Genomic DNA, 24,237 nt, shown 5'->3' with positions numbered 1-24,237 from the left:
TAATTATCTACAACGCGCGTGGGGAAATCAGTGATGGTAAACTGATGGTTCACATTCAGAGTGTGCATGCATGAATTCAGATGTCATTGCTTATCATCCAATTCTAAATGGCTTTAGTTACTTTAACTATAGAAACTTACATGATATGGTTAAGAGTTTATTCTTTGAATTCATAATGTAGCTGCAAACCAAATGATTATAAGACACCAAAATAGTAAAGTTATGATCTTTATATTGGAAGACCTTCCCTAACAATGCTTATTTACATTAAAAACATCAAAGCATAATCTGCTGCGTGAAAATCATTTAGTTAATGTTCAGAGGTACAAGAACATTCAGTTATTTTAAAACAAAAGCAATTTTATCCAGAATTTGGTACAGCTAAACACTTGGAGAAAAGAACATAATAGTCTCTTTAGATTTATTTCTGGCAGGATTGATATAATGTATTCAACTTGGGGTTTCAGCCTTCAGGCTAGTCAATTGCAGAAGATAATCCATGATCTGTCAAAGAAGAAACATTGTCAATTAGCAAAAACCTTGTATTTGTAATCATTTAATTAACTGAGAACTGTTTAAAAGCAACAAGGTGAATATCTTATTATCTTATTATTCAGTTGCTATTGTCACAAAAAAGGCAAAAAGACCAAAGTCAAACTCTTCTGTGGCCTTCAGTAACACATTAGCCCTTTGCAAATCTCTGAAAGAAGAAAAATGGATGAGATCAAATTCTTCTCAAAGCGAATCACTCCACCTCCTGGCCAAACAGGAAATTTACACAATTACCACAAAAAAGCAGCGAACCAATTTCATAACCTGAATCCTGATTGAATATAGAAAAGAAAATTTAATGAAAAGATTACCTTTTTAATTCAAAAAAATTGAATAGCTCTCACAATACTAAATAACTTAAAACCAGAAGGATTCCTAATTCCTTTAATCCTTAAACATATGTTGATGCCAAGAAATCAATGTGCTTATGTATGTCTCCTATGTACTACAGTTGTACAATGGATTCCGTTTGTGATGTAGCCAAACAGGTTGATTATCAACTTGAAAATCCTTCCATTATGCCTATGGATGGTGGTAAAAACAAGAAAGTTTCCTGGTCAACCAGAACCCTGTAGTACCTGAAGCGCAAAACAGCCTCCACGACTTCTTGCCACAGGCTGTATTCCATGATAAGAATCCTCTTCACTTCGAGGATTACCAGAAGAAGAAGACAATGGATTCATACAAATGAACTAAACACAACAATTTAAAAATTTCCAGCATCTGTTATATTTCATTTGGACCTACATCTTTTTCTAAACACTTGGGCATCCTCAATTTTGATTAATTTACCATTGGTAACAGCTCCTTAAGCTGTCTGGGCCTTAAGATTTGGAAATCCATTCCTGCACCTCTCAGTCTCTCCACCTTACTTTCCTCCTTTAAGGGGTTCCATAAAATCTGCCTCTTAGACCAAACTTTGGGTCCTTTTTCCTGATATTTCTTACTGATACTCAGTGTTATACTTTGTTCTATTGAGCGCCATGGAGGGCCTTGGGGTATTTTATTATGATAAAGGTGCTACATGAATGTAAGTTGTTACTGTTGGTGCCTACCATCATTATTAGACAAATGGCTTTCACACCATGACAACACGTCTGTAAATAGAAATGGTTTGAGAAGAGACATGGTCAAATCTGAAGCCAGTCCTCCAGACAGCAATGTCAGTCGCAAGGATCTGGAATGGGACAAGGAGCATTAATTAAAGGGTGGTGGTTAGTGGGCAAAATGTAAATGCTAAATGAGAGGATAATGTATTTGAAACTGGCAAAACTAAGATGGGGGGAGCTGCCCAGATAGGAAAAAGAGAAAAGATGGTTTACAATACAAATAAAAATACTGAAAAATAACGGAGCTCAAAGTAAAAATACAACTGCACAAGAGATTAAATTCATCCTATAGCACCAACCAATGGTTAATGTCTGCGCTGCAGAAAAACTGAAAACATTTTTCTTATCATACATGCTCTTATTCGAAATAAAAGAGAGCTATAGTGGTTTGTAAAGTTAACTCAGAAATTTAGTAATCATTTAGATCAGAAATACACAGTAGAGTGACACAAGTATTTTCCTTTGATTTTTCACTGCTGTCAAGATGTTGCATGCTAGATAAAGCCAAGTGAGGGGTGTAAGGAAATTCTGACATGTCGCTGCAGATTCAAGTATAAAAAATACATCATCTACGCCTTGAAAAAATGCAAGGGGTAAGAGGTTTGGGATCACTCCATTTAGGATCTGTTTCTTATAGAAACCAACAAAATTGTTAACAAGAGCTATACCTAGAGGAGATCAAATTGCAACAGCATTTATTTGGGCTTAATCATAGTGTTGTTAAAGCTGAATTTTAATGCATGAGTTGTTGAGTTCATGATATCAATGAATATAGATTCAGATAAAAGTAATGCATCCAGGTTGCCATGATGGGCTTCAACACAAACGTGAGTTCATCTTTGAAATGAAGCAGTCTAACAAGCTCTCTTTTGTTATTGTGCTCGTTGAGACATCTGAAATGGGTTGTCCAATACAGTCTACTGAAAGCCTACCTTTGCTGGTCATTATACTCAGTAGGATTCTTACACTTTTGCGTGCTATAAAATTGACCTTAGCAGCAGCAAACATTGCAATTAAGCCTGAGCCATTTGGTCCCAGTGTACGCTTCATACCAATGTAGTTCATATAAAATGTATCCTGCAGAATACTAATGACCCAAACAAATCGTTGCTCGCTGAAATTCACGCAAACTCATGAATGGGTCTAAGGCGACGAATGTTTTCCTGAGAAGTGCCCAGTCCACCTCAAATAGCATCTCAAAAAAAAATTGAGCAAGATGAAGCCAGGCTCTTCACAACAAAAGTTGTGTTCTCTACCAAACAGGAAGCTGCCATTAAGTTGAAAAGACCTTGCTATTTACACTCTTTGCCTAGTGACTGATAGATTGTGTGAAAGAGCATGCTCCTTTGGCTGCTTGCAACTGACAAAAAATGGCCGTACTCAGCCTGTTTCGGTTTGTAAAACTCAGAATGTACTGCCCAATATTAGAAAAAATTCTGTGCTCAGACACCACTTACTAAACAGTACCAAGCACCGTGAATTACACTAACCGTTTAAACCTGGATATTGTCCAGATCTTGCTGCATATGGCCACAGATAGCTCCAATATCAGGAGTCATGAATGGTGCAGAGCACTGTGCGAACATCAATGAACATGGAGGGAACAGCATTGGTAAAACAACTCAAGATGTTTGGGTTTAGTCCACTACCTCGAGGAATTCCTGAAGTTGCATCACCAGCCATAGGTCCCATCTTGCAGTTATGTCCTTTATGACTTGGTCAGCTCAGTCAGAGCTATACAGCTACTCTTTAAAGTCCCCAACCCTAAGTATATGGAGTTAGGGAGGTGGCCTCAAGAAAGCTAATTAGCATTTCTATTGCAACACAAGACCCAAGTCATTCACATTGACATTGATATAGAAATTTTACTAGTATTGAACCATTTTAGGAGTGGGTTGTAGCTTTTCCAAAAAGGGCCACTGAAACTCAAAGCCAAAGTCAGTCTGCAATATTCTGAGGGATAGCTTCTGCAGAAAGGTAGAAGCAGCAAGTCTCTATCATTCATCACATTATCAGTCATTGCAGTCACCAATGACAGGATTAAGACAGAGGTTCTGCTTGTGAATTATGAGCAGCTAAAAGCTAAATTAGAAAGCAGCACCATAGCAGGTATAATCTCTGGATTGTTGTCTGACCATGGGATCAATAAGATTAGAGAATTTAATGCACGGTTCAAAGCTAGGTGTGGGATAAATGGGTTTTGACACATGCAGCCCTGGCATCAGTACTGAGATAGTCTGCAGTGCGCTGTTGGGATAGTTATTACTTGAATCATCCTGGAATCAGTTTGCGTAAAGATTAGAAATAGCAAAGATAAGAGGGCATTTGTGAAGTACTTTCTTGGCCTCCAACAGTAGCTACACTGTAGGAAGTGTATACATGAAGAAATAATGAGGGCTAGTAAGAAAAATACTGCAATAAACATGAATGATTTGACAAATCAGATTGGCAAAGGTCACCTAGAGAATGAGTTCTTAGAGAGTAGTGAAGACAACATCTTATTATAAATACATTTTAGTTCCAACCAGAGATTGTGTTATTTTAGATCTGGCCATGTGCAATGGGATAAGATTAACTAATAATTCCACAGTAACAGAGCCTCTTGGTGACAGTGCCCATAACATGTTAGAGTTTGACATTCAGTCTGAGGGTGAGAGGAGTGGGTCAAAGACTAATATCTTATACTTAATCGACTACCATTCTAAGGATATGAGTAAATAGGGAAGATAGGTTATAAAGCAGGAGGGTAGAGGAACTACAGCCAACATTTCAGGAGATATTCTGAAACTGTCATCAAAGGTATATTGCATTGAGAAAGAAAAACTCTTTCTGAAGAATGCACCAACTGTGATTAACTAAAGATGGCATCAAATTGAAAGAAAAACATGGAAAGCTGCAAAGCTCAATCAATGATGGGTCAGGTAATTGGGCAAGGTTCAGAAATCAGTGAAGAATGACTAAAAGAAATTAAGGAGGGAGAGCTAAAAGTATAACAATAAGTCAGCTAGAAATATATATCAAGGGTTACCACACAAAATAAAAGCTCATGACGTAGGTATAAAATATTAATTTGAACAGATGGTTTGGTAACCCATGGTTAGAGACAGACTGTAATGTTGAATATAAGTTGAACTTCTAACTTTATTTCTTTATTTTTCCATTTTGTACCTAAGATTTTGTACCTAAGGTGGCATCGGGAATGGCGACTTTTTCACTTTTCAGTGTATCCCTGTATCCCTGTACTTGCGAACAAGTAGCGATGAAACCTAATTCTAATTCTAATTCTAAAAGGAAGGAGACACTTAAGGATAAATGAGTCTTTTTCAGGCTGACGAGCCACAGGATCAGCACTGGTGATTCAACTATTTATAATGTACATCACGGACTTGGGTGAATGTATGGTTACTAATTTTGTTTGTGACATGAAGATTGATAGAAAATTAAGTTTCCAGAGGAATTAACAGACTATGAAGGGATTTAGGTAGGTTAAGTGAAAGGGCATAAATTGACAGATGAAGTATAATGTAGGAAAATGTGAACTTGTCTGCTTTGGCAGGAAGAATGAAAATGTAGGGCCAGACAGAAATATTGTCTGGATGGAGAGAAATTGCAGAATTCTGTGGTATAGAGTGATTTGGGTGTTCAGGTGCTTGAATCACAAAAGGTTGGTTTGTAGATGCAGCAAGTGATTTGGAGCACAAATGGAATGTTAGCATTTATTGCAAGGAGCATGGAATATAAAAGCAGGGAAGTTTTACTGTATTTGTGCAGGGTCTTAGTGAGCCTGTATCTGGAGTGCTGTTTTGATCTATTTACTTAATCTAGGCTATAACAGAATTAGAAGAAGTTCAGAGAAAATTCTTATCCCGATCCCTATGATGAAGGTGCTATCTCATGAGGAAATTTTGAACAGGCTATATCTATGCTCACTGAAGCTTAGAAGAATGAGAGATGATCCTATTGAAGCATATGAGGTCCTAAGGGTTTGATAGTGTGTATGCTGAGAGGATGCTTCCCTTGTTGGAGAGTTTAGAAATAGGGGACACAGTTTAAAAAGATTGTAGTCTCCCATTTAAGACTATAAAGAAAATTTTTATTCTCTCTCAGAGGATTGTTAGTCTATGGAATTCTCTTCCCCACACAGCAGAGGAGGTTGAATGATTGAATATGTTCAAGGTTGAGTTAGGTAGATTTTGATCAATAAGGGAGTCAAGGGTTATAGGGAACAGATAAGAAAGTTGAATTGAGGCTGTAGTCAGATTGGCCATGATATTACTTCAGCCTTACTTCGGTTGTGGGTAAAGTGTTGGAAAGGATTATAAGAGATAGGATTTATAATCATCTAGAAAGGAATAATTTGATTAGGGATAGTCAACACGGTTTTGTGAAGGGTAGGTCGTGCCTCACAAACCTTATTGAGTTCTTCGAGAAGGTGACCAAACAGGTGGATGAGGGTAAAGCGGTTGATGTGGTGTATTTGGATTTCAGTAAAGCGTTTGATAAGGTTCCCCATGGTAGGCTATTGCAGAAAATACGGAGGCATGGGATTGAGGGTGATTTAGCGGTTTGGATCAGAAATTGGCTAGCTGTAAGAAGACAGAGGGTGGTGGTTGATGGGAAATGTTCATCCTGGAGTTCAGTTACTAGTGGTGTACCTCAAGGATCTGTTTTGGGGCCACTGCTGTTTGTCATTTTTATAAATGACCTGGATGAGGGCGTAGAAGGATGGGTTAGTAAATTTGCGGATGACACCAAAGTTGGTGGAGTTGTGGATAGTGCGGAAGGATGTTGCAGGTTACAGAGGGACATAGATAAGCTGCAGAGCTGGGCTGAGAGGTGGCAAATGGAGTTTAATGCGGAAAAGTGTGAGGTGATTCACTTTGGAAGGAATAACAGGAATACAGAGTACTGGGCTAATGGTAAGATTCTTGGTAGTGTGGATGAGCAGAAAGATCTCGCTGTCCAAGTGCATAGATCACTGAAAGTTGCCACCCAGGTTGATAGCGTTGTTAAGAAGGCGTACAGTATGTTAGGTTTTATTGGTAGAGGGATTGAGTTTCGGAGCCATGAGGTCATGTTGCAGCTGTACAAAACTCTGGTGCGGCCGCACTTGGAGTATTGCGTACAGTTCTGGTCACCGCATTATAGGAAGGATGTGGAAACATTGGAAAGGGTGCAGAGGAGATTTACCAGGATGTTGCCTGGTATGGAGGGAAGGTCTTATGAGGAAAGGCTGAGGGTCTTGAGGCTGTTTTCGTTAGAGAGAAGAAGGTTAAGAGGTGACTTGATAGAGACATACAAGATCATCAGAGGATTAGATAGGGTGGACAGTGGGAGCCTTTTTCCTCGGATGGTGATGGCTAGCACGAGGGGACATAGCTTTAAATTGAGGGGTGATAGATATAGGACAGATGTCAGAGGTAGGTTCTTTACTCAGAGAGTAGTAAGGGCGTGGAATGCCCTGCCTGCAAAAATAGTAGACTCGCCCACTTTAAGGGCATTTAAATGGTCATTGGATAAACGTATGGATGATAATGGAATAGTTTAGTTTAGATGGGCTTCAGATTGGTTTCACAGGTCGGCGCAACATCGAGGGCCGAAGGGCCTGTACTGCGCTGTAATGTTCTATGTTCTATGTTCTACTAAATGGTGGATAGGGGCTGAAAGATCTACCGCCATTATTAAACAAGTGAAGAAGTATGATTTGAGGGGGCCAAGGTGCTTCTTTTGCCGTTAGAAAGAGCAAGTAAAGATAAATTACTATAAAGCTAGAAAGGATGTAGTTGACCCTGGATGGAATAAAAATTGATTTTAAAAAATTAGCCCGAATGGTTGCACTTAAAGTTCATACATTATGGAATCAGATAATACAGTGTGGAGCTGGAAGAACACAGCAGGTCAGGCAGCATCAGAGGACCAGGAAAGTCGATGTTTCAGGTTTACACCCTTCATCAGGACTGGGGAGGGGGTAAAAATGCATCTGAGGGTACTAAGGTAAGAAATTGTGGAAAATGTGGATACTTGGGGCTTCACCTCCCAATTCTCTTTTGAGGGCACAGTTTTAAATTTTGAGATGACGCAGAGCTAGGATGATATCAATAGACTTCAATAGGACATAAACAGAGTGGTAGAATAGATGGACAAATGGCAGATGAGGTTTAATGTGAGAAGCGTGAAATGTTGCTCTTTGCTAAGAAGAGTAAGATTAGGCATTACAGAATGAAGGCAAATTTCCAAAATGCAATCAGGACCAGAGGTACTTTGACCTATATATAAAAAATCCATGAATTTGGCAGAGCAGGCTGATTAAATACTTCTCAATAAAACATATGGGATCCTGGGTTTTTATAAATAAAGGCATAGAGGACAAATCCCAAGAAGCAATGGTAAGCCTTCATAAAATATTGGTCCAGCCTCAACCAGAGCATTGTGCGTGATTCTGGAAGCCACACTTTAGAGAAGATTTGAAGGCTAGATTGGCAGAAGTGTTGAGAACTAATGGGCACCAATTTAGGTCAAATGGGAAAAGAAACAAAGGCAGCATGAAAGGATTTTTTTCAGACAGTGAGTGGTTAGGATCTGGAAATTACAGTCTGAGAGTTTGGTGGACATAGATTCATTTGTAGTTTTAAAAAGGAATTCTAGTCATCAAGGAGGAAAAAGAACACAGGGCTACAGGGAAAGGGCATTTGCATGGAACTGGCATGGATATGTGGGATCAAATGGTCTCCTTCTGCGTGCATCCATTCAATGAAAACAATACAGTTAGTCTCAAGAGGGATCAATTATTTTTGTCCAGTGAATCTTGAGGACTTAGAAAGAATTGTCGTCATCCATCAGCAGCTGAGAATTCTTTTGAAAACTCACCAGCTCTGAGGGTTTACACATACCATGCAGACTATGGTGCCCTATCACTTCCTCAAGGACAGTTAGGGATGAGCAACAAATGCTGATCTTACCAGTGATTATTATATTTCATGAAAATTTTTTAACAAACTTTAAACAAAACACATTGGTTAGAATTCTCAGCATAGCCCCTCCAAGCTCTGGCAACCTTATTCATCTTCAGAATTTCAGCAATTCTTCAATTCTGATCTTTTGTGCATCCCTAATTTTCCTCCATCCGACACTGTCAGCCATGACTTCAGACGGGGAGACATGGGTTTTAAACCTGTCCTCACACATTCTGTTAGATTTGAAATGACATTTTATACGGGACTTAATTGCAACATATCACCCAGGAATTTCAGCCACAAAGACTTTTATGTTTGCGCTTAATAATTTAAATACTTAGGCATACAATTTCTGCACGGATTCTCTTCCATTCCACTGTAACCTTGTCAAGTTTAGTAGAGGCACCAGTAAAACCATGTAAACAGTTCCACCGATTTTCCACTGTAGGGCAGCACACAAAAGCCATTGTTTCCAATGTCTTTTCTTATCAATATTCTTCCTATTTTAAGAGTGTATTATTGTACCAGAAGCTCCTGACATATATTACATACTCTGTGATTCATAAAAAAAATTCAGTCATTTTCTTAAACTAGCAGGGGAATAGTACTTAGTCCCATTGAAGCTTCATACTGTTGAAGGTTACTGTTGAAGATTGATTATTCCCTTTTTTTCCCAGCTGAAATGGCTTTGCCCCTCTCTCTCCTTCTAAACAGTGGCAGCCTTGCTTACCTGTGCAATTTCAGCCCTCCTTTGATTCTTGTACATCCCTGACGTTAATCACCCTACTGTTGGCAGCCATGAATGCAGCTGTCTGAAGCCTAAACTCTGGAATTCCTGTCCTAAATCTTTCTGCCTCTCTATTTTTGTCTCCTTGCCATACTTCTCAAAACCAACTTCTTTGACGGACCTTTTGGTCATCTGTCTAAATATTTGCTTACATACCTTTGTATCAAATTGCTATTGCTCCTTTGAAGCTTCTTGAGACGTCTTACTACATTGAAGTAATTACATAAATGCAAATTGTTTTTAGCTGCTGTTGTTATACATTGCACAGCTATAACTTTGATACAGCACATCAGAGGAAATTCTGTCCTACAGCATCTAAATCAAAATTGATCCTCTTCCTCCAATATTCTCCATTGCCTTCCAAATGGAAGCATATATTTCCATAGACTTTGTTCCGTTTCCAGTACCCAACAAAATAAACACCTTCTGTGTTTAAACTACATACTGGTGTTGCTATTCTGCTATTCCCAAATAAGGAGCATCATTCCAATCAGGTTATACTTCTACCTAAACTTTCCAGCTAGAGTTAATGCAGAGTAATCATGAACCAAGATTCTAGGTGAGTTCCCCAATTATCAGGGATTAAAATACTGATATTTTTGCTCTTTATAATTAGTTACACATTCGCAATCCCTTAGGAGAGTTTTCTCTGCTTATTACAAAGTGGGCTTTGTATACTTGCCTCTTGGATGTCATTGTCCGTTGTCTGCCATGGTTTTTTGTTAAATACTGGAAAGTATTCCTTTGTTGGCTGAATCCTTCTGGATGTCACTCCTTCCCACAAACGTAAGAAATCCTTAGCCAACTCAGCCCATTGCAAGTTATCTTCTCTCTGCTTGGCATTTTCTGACAGAGCCATGTTGTCACTGCTGGCATAGCCATAAAGGCCATCGTCAATACTTTTCTTCCCCATCAAATGACCTTAAAAGAATCAAGAAGATTTTCACTAAAATTGAAATACAGTACTATATAAGCATGATAGGTGGGATTGCTTTAATTAGAATTACTTTGGCTTCAATGGCTCTTTGAAAAAGATCCTCCACCAGAAGCAGCTGCAAACATAGAATATGTCTGCACTAATATTTTGTTTTATTCATTCACAGGATATGAGACCAGCAAAACTGAAAAGATTGACGAGGGCAGAGTGGTTAAAACAAAAACTTTAGTAAAGCTTTTTACAAGGTTCCACATGGTAGATCATATGAGATTCAGGGAGAGCTTATCAATTGGATACAAAATTAACTTGACAGTAGGAGACAAAGTGTGGTGGTGGAACGTTGTTTTTTGGACTGGAAGCCTGTGACCAGTGGTGTTCCACAGGGATTTGTGCTGGGCCCACTTATATTTGTAAACTAAATCTGCCACTCCTCAGCTCTTTGGCCCATCTGATCAAGGTCCCGTTGCAGTCTGAGGTAGCCTTTTTCATTGTCCACTACACCTCCAATTTTGGTGTCATCTGCAACTTTACTAACCATACCTCCTGTGTTCACATCCAAATTATTTATATAAATGACCGAAAACAGTGGACCCAGCACTGATCCTTGTGCCACACCACGGGTCACAGGCCTCCAGTCTGAAAAGCAACCCACTACCACCACCCTCTGTCTTCTACCTTTGAGATAGTTCTGTATCCAAATCGCTGGTTCTCCCTCTATTCTGTGTGATCTAACCTTGCTAACCAGTTTACCATGAGGAATCTTGTTCAATGTCTTACTGAAGTCCATATAGATCACATCCACTGCTCTGCCCACATCAGTCCTCTTTGTTACTTCATGAAAAATCTCAATTAAGTTAGTGAGACAAGAATTCCCATGCACAAAGCCATGTTGACTATCCCTAATCAGCCCTTGCCTTTCCAAAAACATGTAAATCCTGTCCCTCAGGATTCCCTCCAATAACGTGCCCACCAATGATGTCAGACTCACCGGTCTATAGTTCCCTGGCTTTTCCTTACCACATTTCTTAAATACTGGCAACCTCCAGTCTTCTGGCACCTTGCCTGTGGCTATCGATCATACAAATATCACAGCAAGGAGCCCAGCAATCACTTCCCTTGCTTCCCACAGTGTTCTAGGGTACACCTGATCAGGTTCCAGGAACTTATCTACCTTTATACGTTTTAAGACGTCCAGCACCTCCTCCTCTGTAATATGGACATTATTCAAGAAGTTTATTTCCCCACATTCTCTATCTTCCATATTCTTCTCCACAATGAATGTTGATGCAAAATATCCATTTAGTATCTTCTCCATCTCCTGTAGTTCCACACATAGGTGGCCTTGCTGATCTTTAACGGGCCCTATTCTCCCCCTAGTTACTTTTTTGTCCTTAATATATTTGTAGTATCCCTTTGGATTCTCCTTAACCCTATTCTTATGTCCCCTTTTTGCCCTCCTGATTTCATTTTTAAGTATACTCCTACTGCCTTTATACTCTAGAGAATCACTTAATTTCTGCCGTCTATACCTGATACTTCTCTAGGGAATCACTTGATCTCTGCTGCCTGTACCTGACATATGCTTCCACCATTTTCTTCACCGAAACCTCAATTTCTCAAGTCATCCAGCATTCGCTACACCTACCCATCTTGCCCTTCACCCTAATTCACATACTGTGAATTGGTGAACTAACAGAAAATTGTAGCCAGTGGAGTATCAAAAGGCTCAGTATTTGTAAAATCCCTTTGGATTCTCCTTAACCCTATTTGCCAAAGCTAACTCATGTCCTGTTTTTGCCCTCCTGATTTCCCTCTTAAGTATACTCCTACTGCCTTTATACTCTAAAGAATCATTTAATTTCTGCCATCTATACCTGATATATGCTTTCCTCTTTTTCTTGAGCAAAACCTCAATTTCTCTAGTCATCCAGTATTCTCTTCACCTACCAGCCTTGACTTTCACCTTAACAGGAACAGTTATTGCCAGGAATGTTTTTCAAACGGCCAGGATCCTTATGGAAGGCACTTAAAATTTAAGGCATCATGTCAGCCTTCACAGTTGATATTTGGCTGTTGAGACACATTGCAGTCATTTCATGCCCCACCAAAGAAATCAAATTCAAGTTGGTGTTATAAGAATGATGAGCCTTTACTGATAGCTTAATGTCCTTATTGTCAAAAGAGGCATACAGTAACAGTTGACAATGCTGTCAAGAGGATCCTGAAACTCCTTAGTTTGAGTTCTCTAAAATAATTAAACACCATTAGCGACAAAATGAATAAGTATTTTTAAATTTCTAACTATGTATCACTCCATTGTATACCTATAAAGGACAATTTGCAGCAGCTTTATAGCTCTTGAATTGTAATTACCCAATTCCCCCCAAAAAGTTGACCAAAAGAATACCAAAAACCCAAATTTCAATTTTTATCAAAACATAATTCATGAGACGTGAATGTCTCTGATAGGACTGACATTTTTGTCCAACTCTAATTGCCCTTGGAAAATGATGGTGTGCTACCTTATTGACCTAATGCGGTCTATGTAGTGTAGGCATACCCTGTCATTGAGGGAGTTCCTGGATTCAGTTCACTTACAATGAGGGTACAGCAATACAGTTCCAAGTCAAGCTGCTGTGTGACTTGATGAGGAATTTGCAAGCGCTGTTAAATGTGCCTGTTGGTCTCATTTTTCTATGGGATAGAGTTCACAGATTTGTAAGGAGTTATTGAAGAAGCCAAGGTTAGTTGCTGCAGTGCATCTTGTAGATGGTAGACATTACTGCCACTGTGCACTAGTTATGGAGGGAATAAATGTTTAAGATGGTGTTGGTCTGACAATTAAGTGGTTTCATTTTATAGGATGGTATTGAACTTCTTGACTCTTGTTGGAGTTGCATTAGTCTGGAAAAATCAGTGTACCTTGTAAACAGTAGATAGGAATTGGGGATTCAAGATTTGCAGCATTTATTGCTGAATTCTCAGCTTCTAATCTGTCACTATTTATTTGGCTGATCCAGTTAAATTCCTGGCCAATGGCAATGTTGATAGTGATTGCATTGCTGTTTTATATCATGGCAAGATAGTTCGATTTCCATTATTTTGAAATGCTTATTGCCTAAATTTGGGTGGTCTGAATGTTACTTTCCATGTATCATGAATCCTTTCCAAGTCTTATTGCATGTAAATAATGGCTGCTGCAGTATCTAAGGAGCTGGGAATGGTGCTGATTCATTATCTAATAATCACCAAACATGCCCTCTTCTGAACTTGTTAAAGGGTAAGTCACTGATAAAGTAAATAAAAATGCTCATAACACTACCCTGAGAAACTCATGTGGCAATGTCCTAGGGCTGATATACAACTCCTACATACACAACCACTTTTCTTTTTGCTAGGTGTGATTCCAAACAGTGCAGAATTTTCTTGCAGTTGCCAGTGACTTCAATTTTGCTCAGGCTCCTTAATGCCAAATTAAGTTAAATGCTGCCTCAAAATCAAAGGCAAGCACTCACAACTCGCCTCTGGAATTCAACATTTTTGTCCATATTTGGACCAGGCCCAAAATGAGGCTAAATGAGTAGTTGAGTAAGTGCCACTTGATAGCACTGTCAATGACACCTTCCACCAGTTTGTTGATCACTGAGAGTCAATTGCTGGAGCAGTAATTGGCCATTTAATTTGTCCGTTTTTTTACAGACAGGACAGACCTAGGCAATTATATGTATTGTTGGGTAGTTACCTGAATTATAGCAGCACTGGAACAGATTCAGATCAGATCAAAATTCTGAAGTCCACCCACATCTAGACATCAATAGTGGTCGATTAGCAAACAACTAACCTGAGGAAGAGACTCCGCAGACTTAATGAAACAGCTCATAAGTGCAAAGACAAGGATGTAGCACTAGCGACCAACTTCAGACAGAAGTGTCAAGTGGATGACTCCAGTTAACCCACTCCTTAAGTATCCAGTGTCATGGATGTCAGTGTTTAGTCAATTCAATCACTCCTTTTACTTGCTGACGGAACTGGATACAGCTCTGACAGGCTCTGACAACAACTTACTGAAGACAAACAATGTAAACCTTATCTCCAATATACATGTAAAGCAGTCTTACTTCTTCAAATGCACAGCAGTCACTCAGCATTGAAAGAAAGGTTTATGTTTTGCTGTAACTCTTCAGCTGAATTGCCTGCTGCAAATTTCCAGCATTGCCTCTTTTTATTCATAGTTCTCAGCAGTTCTGATTTGTCTCTAACATCATTCTTCCTTCTGCATGTGAGGTAAATTATATTTTATTCTAGTTATAAGCAGCCAGCTAGGGTTTTCAAGAAATGGGAAACATCTTTCTTGATACATGCATCGATTCTAATGGTAGGTGGTCCTTTAGAGTAAATTATGAACATTTGAAATTGTGTACCTTGAGCTCCAAGCATTTACAAATATCAGTACTGGGGAGGCAATGACCTAGTGGCATTATTAGATAAGACATAGGAGCAGAAATTAGGCCATTCAGTCCATTGAGTCTGCTTCGCCATTCAATCTTGGCTGATAAGTTTCTCAGATAACAAGGTGTAGCGCTGGATGAACACAGCAGGGGTTTCGGGCCTAGACCCTTCTTCAGAATGGTCCCGGGCTCTGAAGGCCCGAAACGTCAGCTTTCCTGCTCCTCTGATGCTGCTTGGCCTGCTGTGTTCATCCAGCTCTACACATTGTTATCTCAGATTCTCCAGCATCTGCAGTTCCTACTATCTCTGATAAGTTTCTCAACCCCATTCTCCCGCTTTCTCCCTGGAACCCTTGATTCCCTTGACAATCAAGAACCTATCTATCTCCGTCTTAAATGTGTTCAATGACCTGGCCTCCATAGCCTTCTGTGGCAGTGAATTCCATAGATTCACCACTCCCTGGCTGAAGAAGTTTCTCCTCAACTCCATTCTAAAGGGTCTTCCCTTTACTCCAAGATTGTGCCCTCAGGTCCTAGTCTCTCCTACCAGTGGAAACATCTTCCCAACATCCACTCTGTCCAGGCCATTCAGTATTTGGTAAGTTTCAGTTAGACACCCACTCCCCCCATTCTTCTAAACTCCATCGAGTATAGACTCAGAGTCCTCAAATGTTCCTCATATGTTAAGCTTTTCATTTCCGGGACCATTCTCGTGAAGCTCCTCTGAACCCACTCCAGGGCTAGTACATCCTTCCTGAGATATGGGGCCCAAAACTGCACACAATACACCAAATGTGGCCTGACCAGAGCCTTGTAGAGCCTCAGAAGTACATCACTGCTTTTATATTCAAGTCCTGTCAAAATATGTGCCAAAGTTGCAGTTGCCTTCCTAACTACTGACTCAACCTGCAAGTTTACTTTGAGAGAATCAGACTATTAATCCAGAGGTAATGTTCCGGGGATCTAGGTTCAAACCCTGTCATGTCAGATTGTGGAATTTGAATACAATAACAAATCTGAAGTTAAGAATCTAACTATGACCTTGCAGCAGTTGTCAATTGTCAGGGAAAAAAAATCCTATCTGGTTCACAAATGTCCTTTAGAGAAGGAAATCCATCATCCTAACCTGGTCTGGCCAACATATGACTCTAGACCCAGATTCTTGACTGCCTGCTGGGCAACTAGGGTTATGCATTGCCTGAGGCCCCTACATCCAGTGAATGAATAACAAGTAACAGTCCCAAGTGTTGTTTCAATTCTGCTCTAGAGTCAAATTTCTTTGGTCTGACACTATAGTTCATAGTTGAACTTAAACAAGTGTACCCCAAATGCAGTGGCTTCTGACAATCATTGTAAAATTTCTGACAAGATGACACATGGTAAAGATAACAATAGTCAGCATGTTCATTTGTTGTCAGCTGTATCATTACTGCATTCAGTGTGTCTGTTATAAGTTCCCGATTGACTTTTTAAGAAAATAAAACACATTTATAAAATGCCTTTCATATCTTCAGGTAAACCCAAAGTGCTTCACAGCTGATGAATTGCTTTTGAAATGTTATTATGTCCAAGAGCATGATAAACATGTTAAATATCACAGCAAGAGAAATAGCTAACTAATTTATTTTGGTGGCTTTGGTTGAGGGGATAAAAAATATAATATTCAGCAATGTAACATCCTCAAAGCTGGTAGTCAGGTAGAAGATTAGCCATGATCATATTGAATAGTGAAGCAGGCTCAAAGAGTTGAATGGCCTAGTCCTGTACAGTTTGCATGTTTGTGTGACCCTGTCAGATGCTGCCCTGAGGAGACATTTAAAGTCATTCGACAGAACACCCTATCACCAGAACTTTCCAACAAGCACTGTACAGGTGGTGAGAAAAGCACTACCTGTCAGATCTTTTATGCATGCTCTCTGAGTCACTATACACTGCCCTTGAGATAGCTTGTGAAGACATATCACACATCTCCTTCTGGAATGTGCCTTTGCGATAAAGGTCTAGAGTGAGATGTGGTTTGTGCAAAACATTTCTATGATACAAAATTCTGTGCTATCTGGGATTTCACAGGAGCACAAACTCAGACAAACATCTTGAATACACTTGGAAGACCATCAATTCAGAGAAAAAGACACTCTTTGGTTTGCTCAAAACTTGCTGGTCTTCCAGTACAAAGAGTTTACCTTGACTGAACATTACAGACTGGCACATTCCAAGGTCTACAACCATGTGCTGACAGACACACTAAAGGGGAACTGCCACAGAGGCACAGTGAGAAAAGACATCCTTCTTAGGTCTTTTTGCTTTGATATCCTGAGGGTCTGTTAATTATAACTATAAGACCACATCACTTGTATAAGAATGTGTATATTTCTTGTCATATTGAATAAATGTTCCAATGTTGCACTTAAATGGATGCACCTAACAGAAAAATGCTCAATTAAAAACGTTATATTTTCATTATATTTTCTGTAATGTCTGGCTTGATCTGTTTTGTTACGTGATTATAGATAAGGAGGACCACATTTTCAGCACAGTAAATTTGTGTGGCATTAATCCAGTCCACATTGACATGGACAACAATATAGAAATACAACTCATGAGGCACAATTCTCAATTTATCGAGAGAATTTACATATCGGTTTGATTGAGAAATCAAAAAGGGGGTACATTCCAGCAGTGTTCCTATTTTGACGATGAGCCTAATCAGGCAGGGCAGGACCTCAGTCGCGGTGCTGACTCCTGCATTGTGGTTTAGATCGAATTGTTACTACAAGCATAAACAAAAGGTGGCGCAAGACGCTCGCCAAAAGAAAACCTTGCGATCGTGGAGTGTAATGTGGCGGTCTTTTAGGTTCAGATTTTTTTTACAACAAAAACGAGATAATATGCAAAATCTGTGATTCATGTGACCGGTAAAGCAGTATTACAATAATTGCATGCTTAAGAATTCGAACTGTTCTGCGGACAGGCTTCCAGATTTTGGAAATGTGGTCTAAATGCCAGAAATTGAAAGTAAAGCTTGTAAGATTATTTTTTTTCACCGGTATAATCGGAAAGCTTCTAATGTGTTAATAGGCGGGCGATTTTTTAGCCCCAGTTCTCTTACTAGCAAATCCTACCTTACCAACCTAAAAGTATATGCTATTTTTGAACTGTAACGCAGTCGGTATTTCCTCGTGTCTGAATGGTCCTGTATCTATCCTGCGTTTTCGCTTTACTGAAATTCCTCGCGTACTACCTAAGATGTGGGGGATGTTCGACCTAGCGGCTGTCGGGGGCATTAAAAGTTCTGACTGCAAACTGGAATTCCTGGACAGGGAAAGAAATTTAAGGAGGGCGAATAATGGTAAACTGCTCGCCTACAGTAAACAATGGCTTTGTTTCACTCTGGATTATGCCTCTTTTTCTTGCTGTGTTCATCACTCTGAACTAACTTTTAGTTTCATTGCAAACTAGAGAGAAAAGGAAGGAGGTAGACTTAGCACCGACTGTTGTCCAACAGATCACAGGGTCATGCGCCCTCTTGGACCTTGGTATCTTTAGGCTGCGTTTTGCAGGTTACTTCGTATCGGGCCAGATTGAGGTTTCTACTAAAGACTTTTCCGAGTTTTCTTCACGGGAAAAGCAAAATACTGCGAATGCTGTAAATATGAGTTTCTCGAGCATTTTGGTTTTTGTTTATTTCCGAGTTTCCTTACTGCGCTGAGTCCTTTGAACGGGTCGGGACACCGAGTGCAGAAGACATTCCGGTAAACAAGGCTCTTCTAGTGCAGTGCCAGTGTCTCGATCTCTGGGTCAGAAAGTTCAAGTCCCAATTGCCCCAGACATGTGTCATAACCCTATCTGGACAGGCTGTTTAAGAATATCTACCTGCAGGTTCAATGCTCTGTTCTAACCGGACACCGAAATCATATCTTTTAAGAAATCATCCTAACGATCAACGAGGAGGCAAACTAGTTTACATGTGCGCAAAATAAAAGAGCGCTGTTGTTTCCAGGGTAGTGAAAGCACACGCGGCATAAAGCGCCGCCCGTCTGGTAAGGAAATAAAACGCCTTCATTTCAAAAAAAAAACAGCGCTTTGCAGTTTCGTAATATGATCGAGGTGACGAGTTCAATCTAGCTACAAATTTCGCCAGTATTCAAGGCAGAAAGATACTTTAAATCTTAAACGACTGGTCAAACACTGAACCGTTTGGTTTCAGGGAAGACAGTGAGGCATTCAATGTCCAGCCTGTCTCCTGGCTGAACGGTTAAATGTCAAGATTCGAGCACATTTCCACGCGTCTCCGTCCAGCAACAGCTGTAGCATTACAATTGAATACTCACCCACCGCCCAATGACTGCCCCTGGGGAACATCTTCGACAAAGTGCCGTGATTTTCAACTGGAGCTGCGAGCCCATAGTGGACCTTAGAACATGCAACACTCAAAAGGATCAACGAAAAGAGCAAACGGTGTTTCCATAAAATAAATTCAGACCCCATTTCACAGTAGCAGCACACGTAACTCCCTCCCTGTCCCTCTTCCCTTCCCTCTCTCTCCCTCTCCCTTGTCCGGGACTGAACTGAAACCGTCCGGAATGATTCAGAAGAAGCTTTTATCGCCCCCCACCCCCGACTCTTCACTTCCAATAGATGGCCCCTTGCCTTCAACAGTGAGTGCAATTTATATGAAACTATGACGAAATCATGGGGAGCTGACAAAATTAAACTAGCTGACGATCGCCTACGTAAATATTTTCGAATAGTATAAATCAAAGGTCACGTTATCATCCATCTCTATTTTGGAGTGACTTATTCTCTGAGAAGTATCTCCCAGCACCGGATATGTTGGCATCATCCTTCTACGGGGGATACAGTTGTTGTTATTTTCGCAAATTGACCCAAATTCTTCCACAGTGCTGAAAGGACACAGTGGAAGAACGCAAATGTTTTGTAATGTTTTTGGTTCAGTGCTCCTTAATACGTCCACAGTGAATAGTCATCTGTTTGTCGTTCCTTTTACGGATTGCCTTGCGTACAACGGTGGTAGCAATAACTCACCAGGTGGCAAGCTCAGTTATATGTACTTTATTTAAAAAAAACAATAGCCCCTGTATTAAACACTCTTTCGGATTGTTCATGATAAACCAATGCCTCTTATCCCGCATTCTTGACAAGGTGCCGATAGTATCATTCTCAGTTTATTTACCCCAGCAACTTAGGGTCAGAAATTAAAATTTGCCAACACCAGTAATGGGAACCAGACAAAGCTGAAAGATTTCTTATTGCACCATAAATCAAATCCTGTGAAAGTTCAGTGGAAGGCCAGGCCATCCACCTCGTTCTCTATTTTTACCTTGGAAAAAGATATCTCGAATGTTTATTCTTTTTGTTTTCATTATTTAGTTTTCTCAAATCTTCCGAAGCCCTGCATATTTTTTCTTAAAAATCAACATTACTTGTATTTTGCGTCGCTTGACTCATTAACTTCCAATTGCTTGTTTCTGTTTTGCTTTTTCAGTCATTCTTCCCTCAGTCTCCACCATTCTTTCAGTCCTATTGTCCTGATACTGAAATTATGGTCCAGTTAATCGGCACAGGCAGTGTGTTTACCTTTTGTATGGGACATCGAGTCAAATCTAAGTTGGCGACGTTTATTTTCACACAGAGGCTATTCTGGATACTTATTAAAGTAGTAAGAATTTGGAGTGTAAGGAGTGGGATTACAGCCCGAATATGAACGATTGTTGTCCCTCGTCAAAATCTTGCCAAGTAATAATTTCAAAATCGGATACAAATGCGCAGATTATTACTGTCTCCGACACAATGTGGGGAACTTGTGCATTTCCATAAGACCAGTGGTTATTTAAGCTTCGTCATTTTCTAGTGTTTTGTGAGCATTTCCTGATTCTATTTTAGATGGACATTACAATTCGCCAGTTCACATATTTATCTGTCCGAGTGATTCATGTTATATATTTACCATTGAATCATCCTATCTTGAATTCACTCTCTCAGTAAACAATTCTCTGAAGCTCAAAACGAAGAAATGGTGAAAATACACAACAAATAGCCCGAGTAGAAAGCAAAGAGTTAATATGGACGCTTTCTTGTGAGCTAGCCCCAGTCAAATGGGCAAAGTCGTTTTCCCTTCGGATCACAACCAGTCAATTTTGTGTTTTTAGCCAACTTTCCGCCATTGGAAGATATCCTTTGCGAATTCTTGGAGGTTATTAATATGGTAATCACCAAGCAATTCCTTTCAAAGGAATGATTACATTACCGAGTGATTCCCTCTATTTCACTTTTTGTAACATTTCTTACGTTGATTTACACTGTTTTTCTCTATCCTGCTTGACAATGTTTAGCGCCGGGGGCAGGTTCTGAACACTCTCTCGACATAAAACTAAACTAAGGGGAAGGATAATTCTTCTGTCGCACGAAAATTCATTCCACTCGCCGACCTCTCAGTCAATGGAGATTCCGACGGAGTATTCCGCTCATCCCTCTGATTAAACTGAGATCAGTAGCCTCGTTTTGTGAAGTTAACACATCAGTTTGCGAGCCTCTTTGACTCCAGCAACGGTTTGCTCCAAAGAAGTGGTAAACTCAGGCTGTGATGGGGTGAGGTAGGGGAATGGTTGGAGGTGGTTCCGGGCGTATGACATAATTATTAGTACCATGATTCAACCATCTCCCTGAAGTCCAATATTAATAGGCAAAAACCATACTGCTCAGAATGAGGCCATTCAACCCATCGTGCCTGCACTAGGTAAGGTCGTATGTCTGCCTTAGTATGGTGCCTTCTGAATTGTGAGGCACCAGAGCATAATTTATGTGATAAGGAAGAAAAGATTGTACGTGTTGCTCCGATGTGCTTCATTGGTGCAATTATCCATTGGGGGAGAGGGAAATTCTTCATCAGAAGAAGCATTTTGGATGTTTCCATACGCCCTTCCCCTCACAAACGTCCCATCCATCAGCTGCAGCATTTTCCTCCCCCTATTTGTAAGTATATTTCACAATATTGCATGCCCCCACGGTTATTTGTGGGTAGATGTTCCATAATGACACCGCCCTGATTCAGAAAAATAACCTGGAGAAACAAGGGGGTAGAAGGTTGAATTTCTAAGAGATTCTCCTACATGTCTTGTTTGGAGAAATGCAGTTGTGTTTAGTGTACCTTTCTGTACCTCCACCACTGTTTTTAGTACCTCCGTGTGTAATCTGTGGCAGCCATTGAACACACGTCACTTGAAACAACTCGTCAGGAATGGGGCAGCTGTGAATCGTCAGAGTTAAATAACAGCCAGCTACCGAAAGAAGCAGCAAAGAAAAAGTGAAAAAAAAATGTTTGCAACTTTGCTCAGAGAGTCAAAATGCCTGCAAATTTTCCATTCCCTGCTGCCAGATAAATGAAAAAAGATACAAGACACAATTGATTCTTTTTCCAACTTCAGTGTCAAACTTATAAATGAGATAAAAAGACTGAGCAAATTAAAGTGTCAGCCCTGCTATTAGTGCAGGGAGCAGTGCTACATGCTGCATTGCCGTATTTTCTCCATCTCACTGAAGAGCAGAAAAACCTGACAGGGGAGATTTTGCAGGCTTTGAAGATACATTTTGAAGCCCATATTAAGGATCGCTCCATAGCAGAGCTCAAAGATGAGGGAGACTATTGGTCAGTATACAAGCACACCGATACGTCCAGCTGGATCATGTGAGGTTGGGCAAGTGAAAGATAACATCATCAGAGAAAGGAACGTCTTCAGCCTTAGAGATCTTATCACGAAAGTACATCTGCTGAGAGATGTGAAACTTATTGATATATGCAGAACCTCTCAGGTTGATAATCATCAGCTAGACAATATTGTTGGGAGAACAGATTATACTTTGACTATGCTAGAAGATTTTCCAGGTCAAATGAGAGCTACATATTGCAAAAACCTAGGCAAAAAATGCAGAAGAGCCATGATAAAGATCAAGATCAGAGAGAAAGATGTTGTGAAGGGTACCACATAATAGGCAAGGAAGCATGAACAACTTCAGGAAAGCTGTGTTCTAGCTGCAAGAAGCTGAATCACTTGGCATGCAAGTACTTAGCTAAAATAACCAAAAACAAGCTGATAAAGATGGCTGACAGAGATGTCAGCTGATGATTGCGACAAATCGCTTTATACGATGTAGCAGGTTGTTATCAGAAGGTTTAATGGGGATAAATGTGTCTGTTAGAATGATGACTGCAGAAGGAGAGCATTAAATGAATATGAGGTGTCATTGGTTTGCATAACATCATGATCTTTGCAGATCCATGCGGAAGCACTGAAGACCAACAATTAAGACCCCAAAGGTAAGGTTAGCACTATATGATGGAATGATACCCATCCTAAGAGTACAAAAGAAAACTGAGAGCTTAAGGTAATAGGAAGAACAAGGATCTTGAGTTCCAGACAGTAGATGCTAAGTAAAATTCACTCATGTCTGCTGAAGCAAGTCTAAAGCTTAGAGAAGTAATGCTAAATGTACCAGAAAAGTTTTGAAGCATTTTGCAGGCCACTAAATCACTGACTGCTTAACAGATCCTAAAGGATATCAAATATATTCTTGATTTTTTCTAATTTAACCTACATTCTAATCAACCTGTTCAGAGATGTTATTACATGTCCTGGAGCAGGTGGGTGTTGAACCTAGGCCTCCTGAACCAGGAGAACAGCCCTTACGACTGCACCACATGAGAGCTTCTAACTTTACAGATATTGGATGTCTTCTTCTGAATATTATCCTGAAGAAGATCTGTGTGTGGGACCAATTTAGTATCTGTTGTACAGAGTTCCAGCTGCCCTCAAGTCCAGCCTGAAAGACAAAAGAATAAATCTGGAGAAAGAGAATATTCAAGAAAGAGGCAACTCCTAATGACTGGATTAATGGTATCGTAGGAGTGAAATGAAAACAGATAATCTGAGAGAATGCATAAATCTAAAGGATCTCGATAAAATATTGAAAAGCTCTTAGCCATTCTATGTGGAATTAAGAATCTAATGATGATCATGGACCCATTGTTGGTTGCTAGATAAACCCATCATGATCACCAATGCCCTTCAGGAAATGAAATCTGCCATTCTCACCTCGTCTGGCCTACATGTGACTCCAGAGCCACAACAATGTGATTGATTCTCAACTGCCCTCTGAAAGGCTTAACAAGCCATTCAGTTGTATCGAAGGGCAACAAAGGACAGGCAATAAATGCTGGCCAGCTAGTGGTGCCCACATCCTACAAGAGAATTTTTAAAAATCCAATCATAGAAGAAATTTTGCCAAGGCAAAGCTCCTTACTATACTCAATGTGAAGCATGGCCATTGGCAAGCAAGGCTGGATAACAGCAACAGCTTTCCAACTACATTCCAGAGACTGTTCAAGAGACACAAATAGTGGCGTATGTCCTTTGGCCTTTCCACTCCTCCAGAA

General features: G+C 40.0%; 1 protein-coding gene across 1 annotated transcript; it reads right to left on the bottom strand.

The window, feature by feature from the left end:
* Positions 1-215: 215 nt before the first annotated feature.
* On the bottom strand, positions 216-19,409 carry LOC109934586 (gastrin-releasing peptide). The gene is made up of 3 exons (XM_020533309.2): positions 19,118-19,409; positions 10,084-10,322; positions 216-504 (listed from the first exon to the last, which is right to left on the bottom strand). Exons 1-3 carry the CDS (start codon positions 19,272-19,274, stop codon positions 451-453), a joined length of 450 nt encoding a protein of 149 aa, XP_020388898.1. The 5' UTR covers positions 19,275-19,409; the 3' UTR covers positions 216-450.
* Positions 19,410-24,237: the final 4,828 nt, after the last annotated feature.

The sequence above is a fragment of the Rhincodon typus genome, chromosome 1 (genome assembly GCF_021869965.1).
Source record: "Rhincodon typus isolate 14 chromosome 1, sRhiTyp1.1, whole genome shotgun sequence".
Lineage (NCBI taxonomy): Eukaryota > Metazoa > Chordata > Chondrichthyes > Orectolobiformes > Rhincodontidae > Rhincodon > Rhincodon typus.
This window is presented reverse-complemented; position numbering and strand designations above follow the sequence as displayed.

Excerpts from the sequence above, each read along its gene's own strand:
- LOC109934586 (XM_020533309.2), bottom strand. The coding sequence starts at position 19,274 with ATGGGGTCTGAATTTATTTTATGGAAACACCGTTTGCTCTTTTCGTTG. Across the intron at positions 10,323-19,117 it reads GGGCAGTCATTGGGCGGTGG|GTCATTTGATGGGGAAGAAA; the intron begins GTGAGTATTCAA and ends GATTCTTTTAAG. Across the intron at positions 505-10,083 it reads CGGACAATGACATCCAAGAG|ATCATGGATTATCTTCTGCA; the intron begins GCAAGTATACAA and ends CTTCTTTGACAG.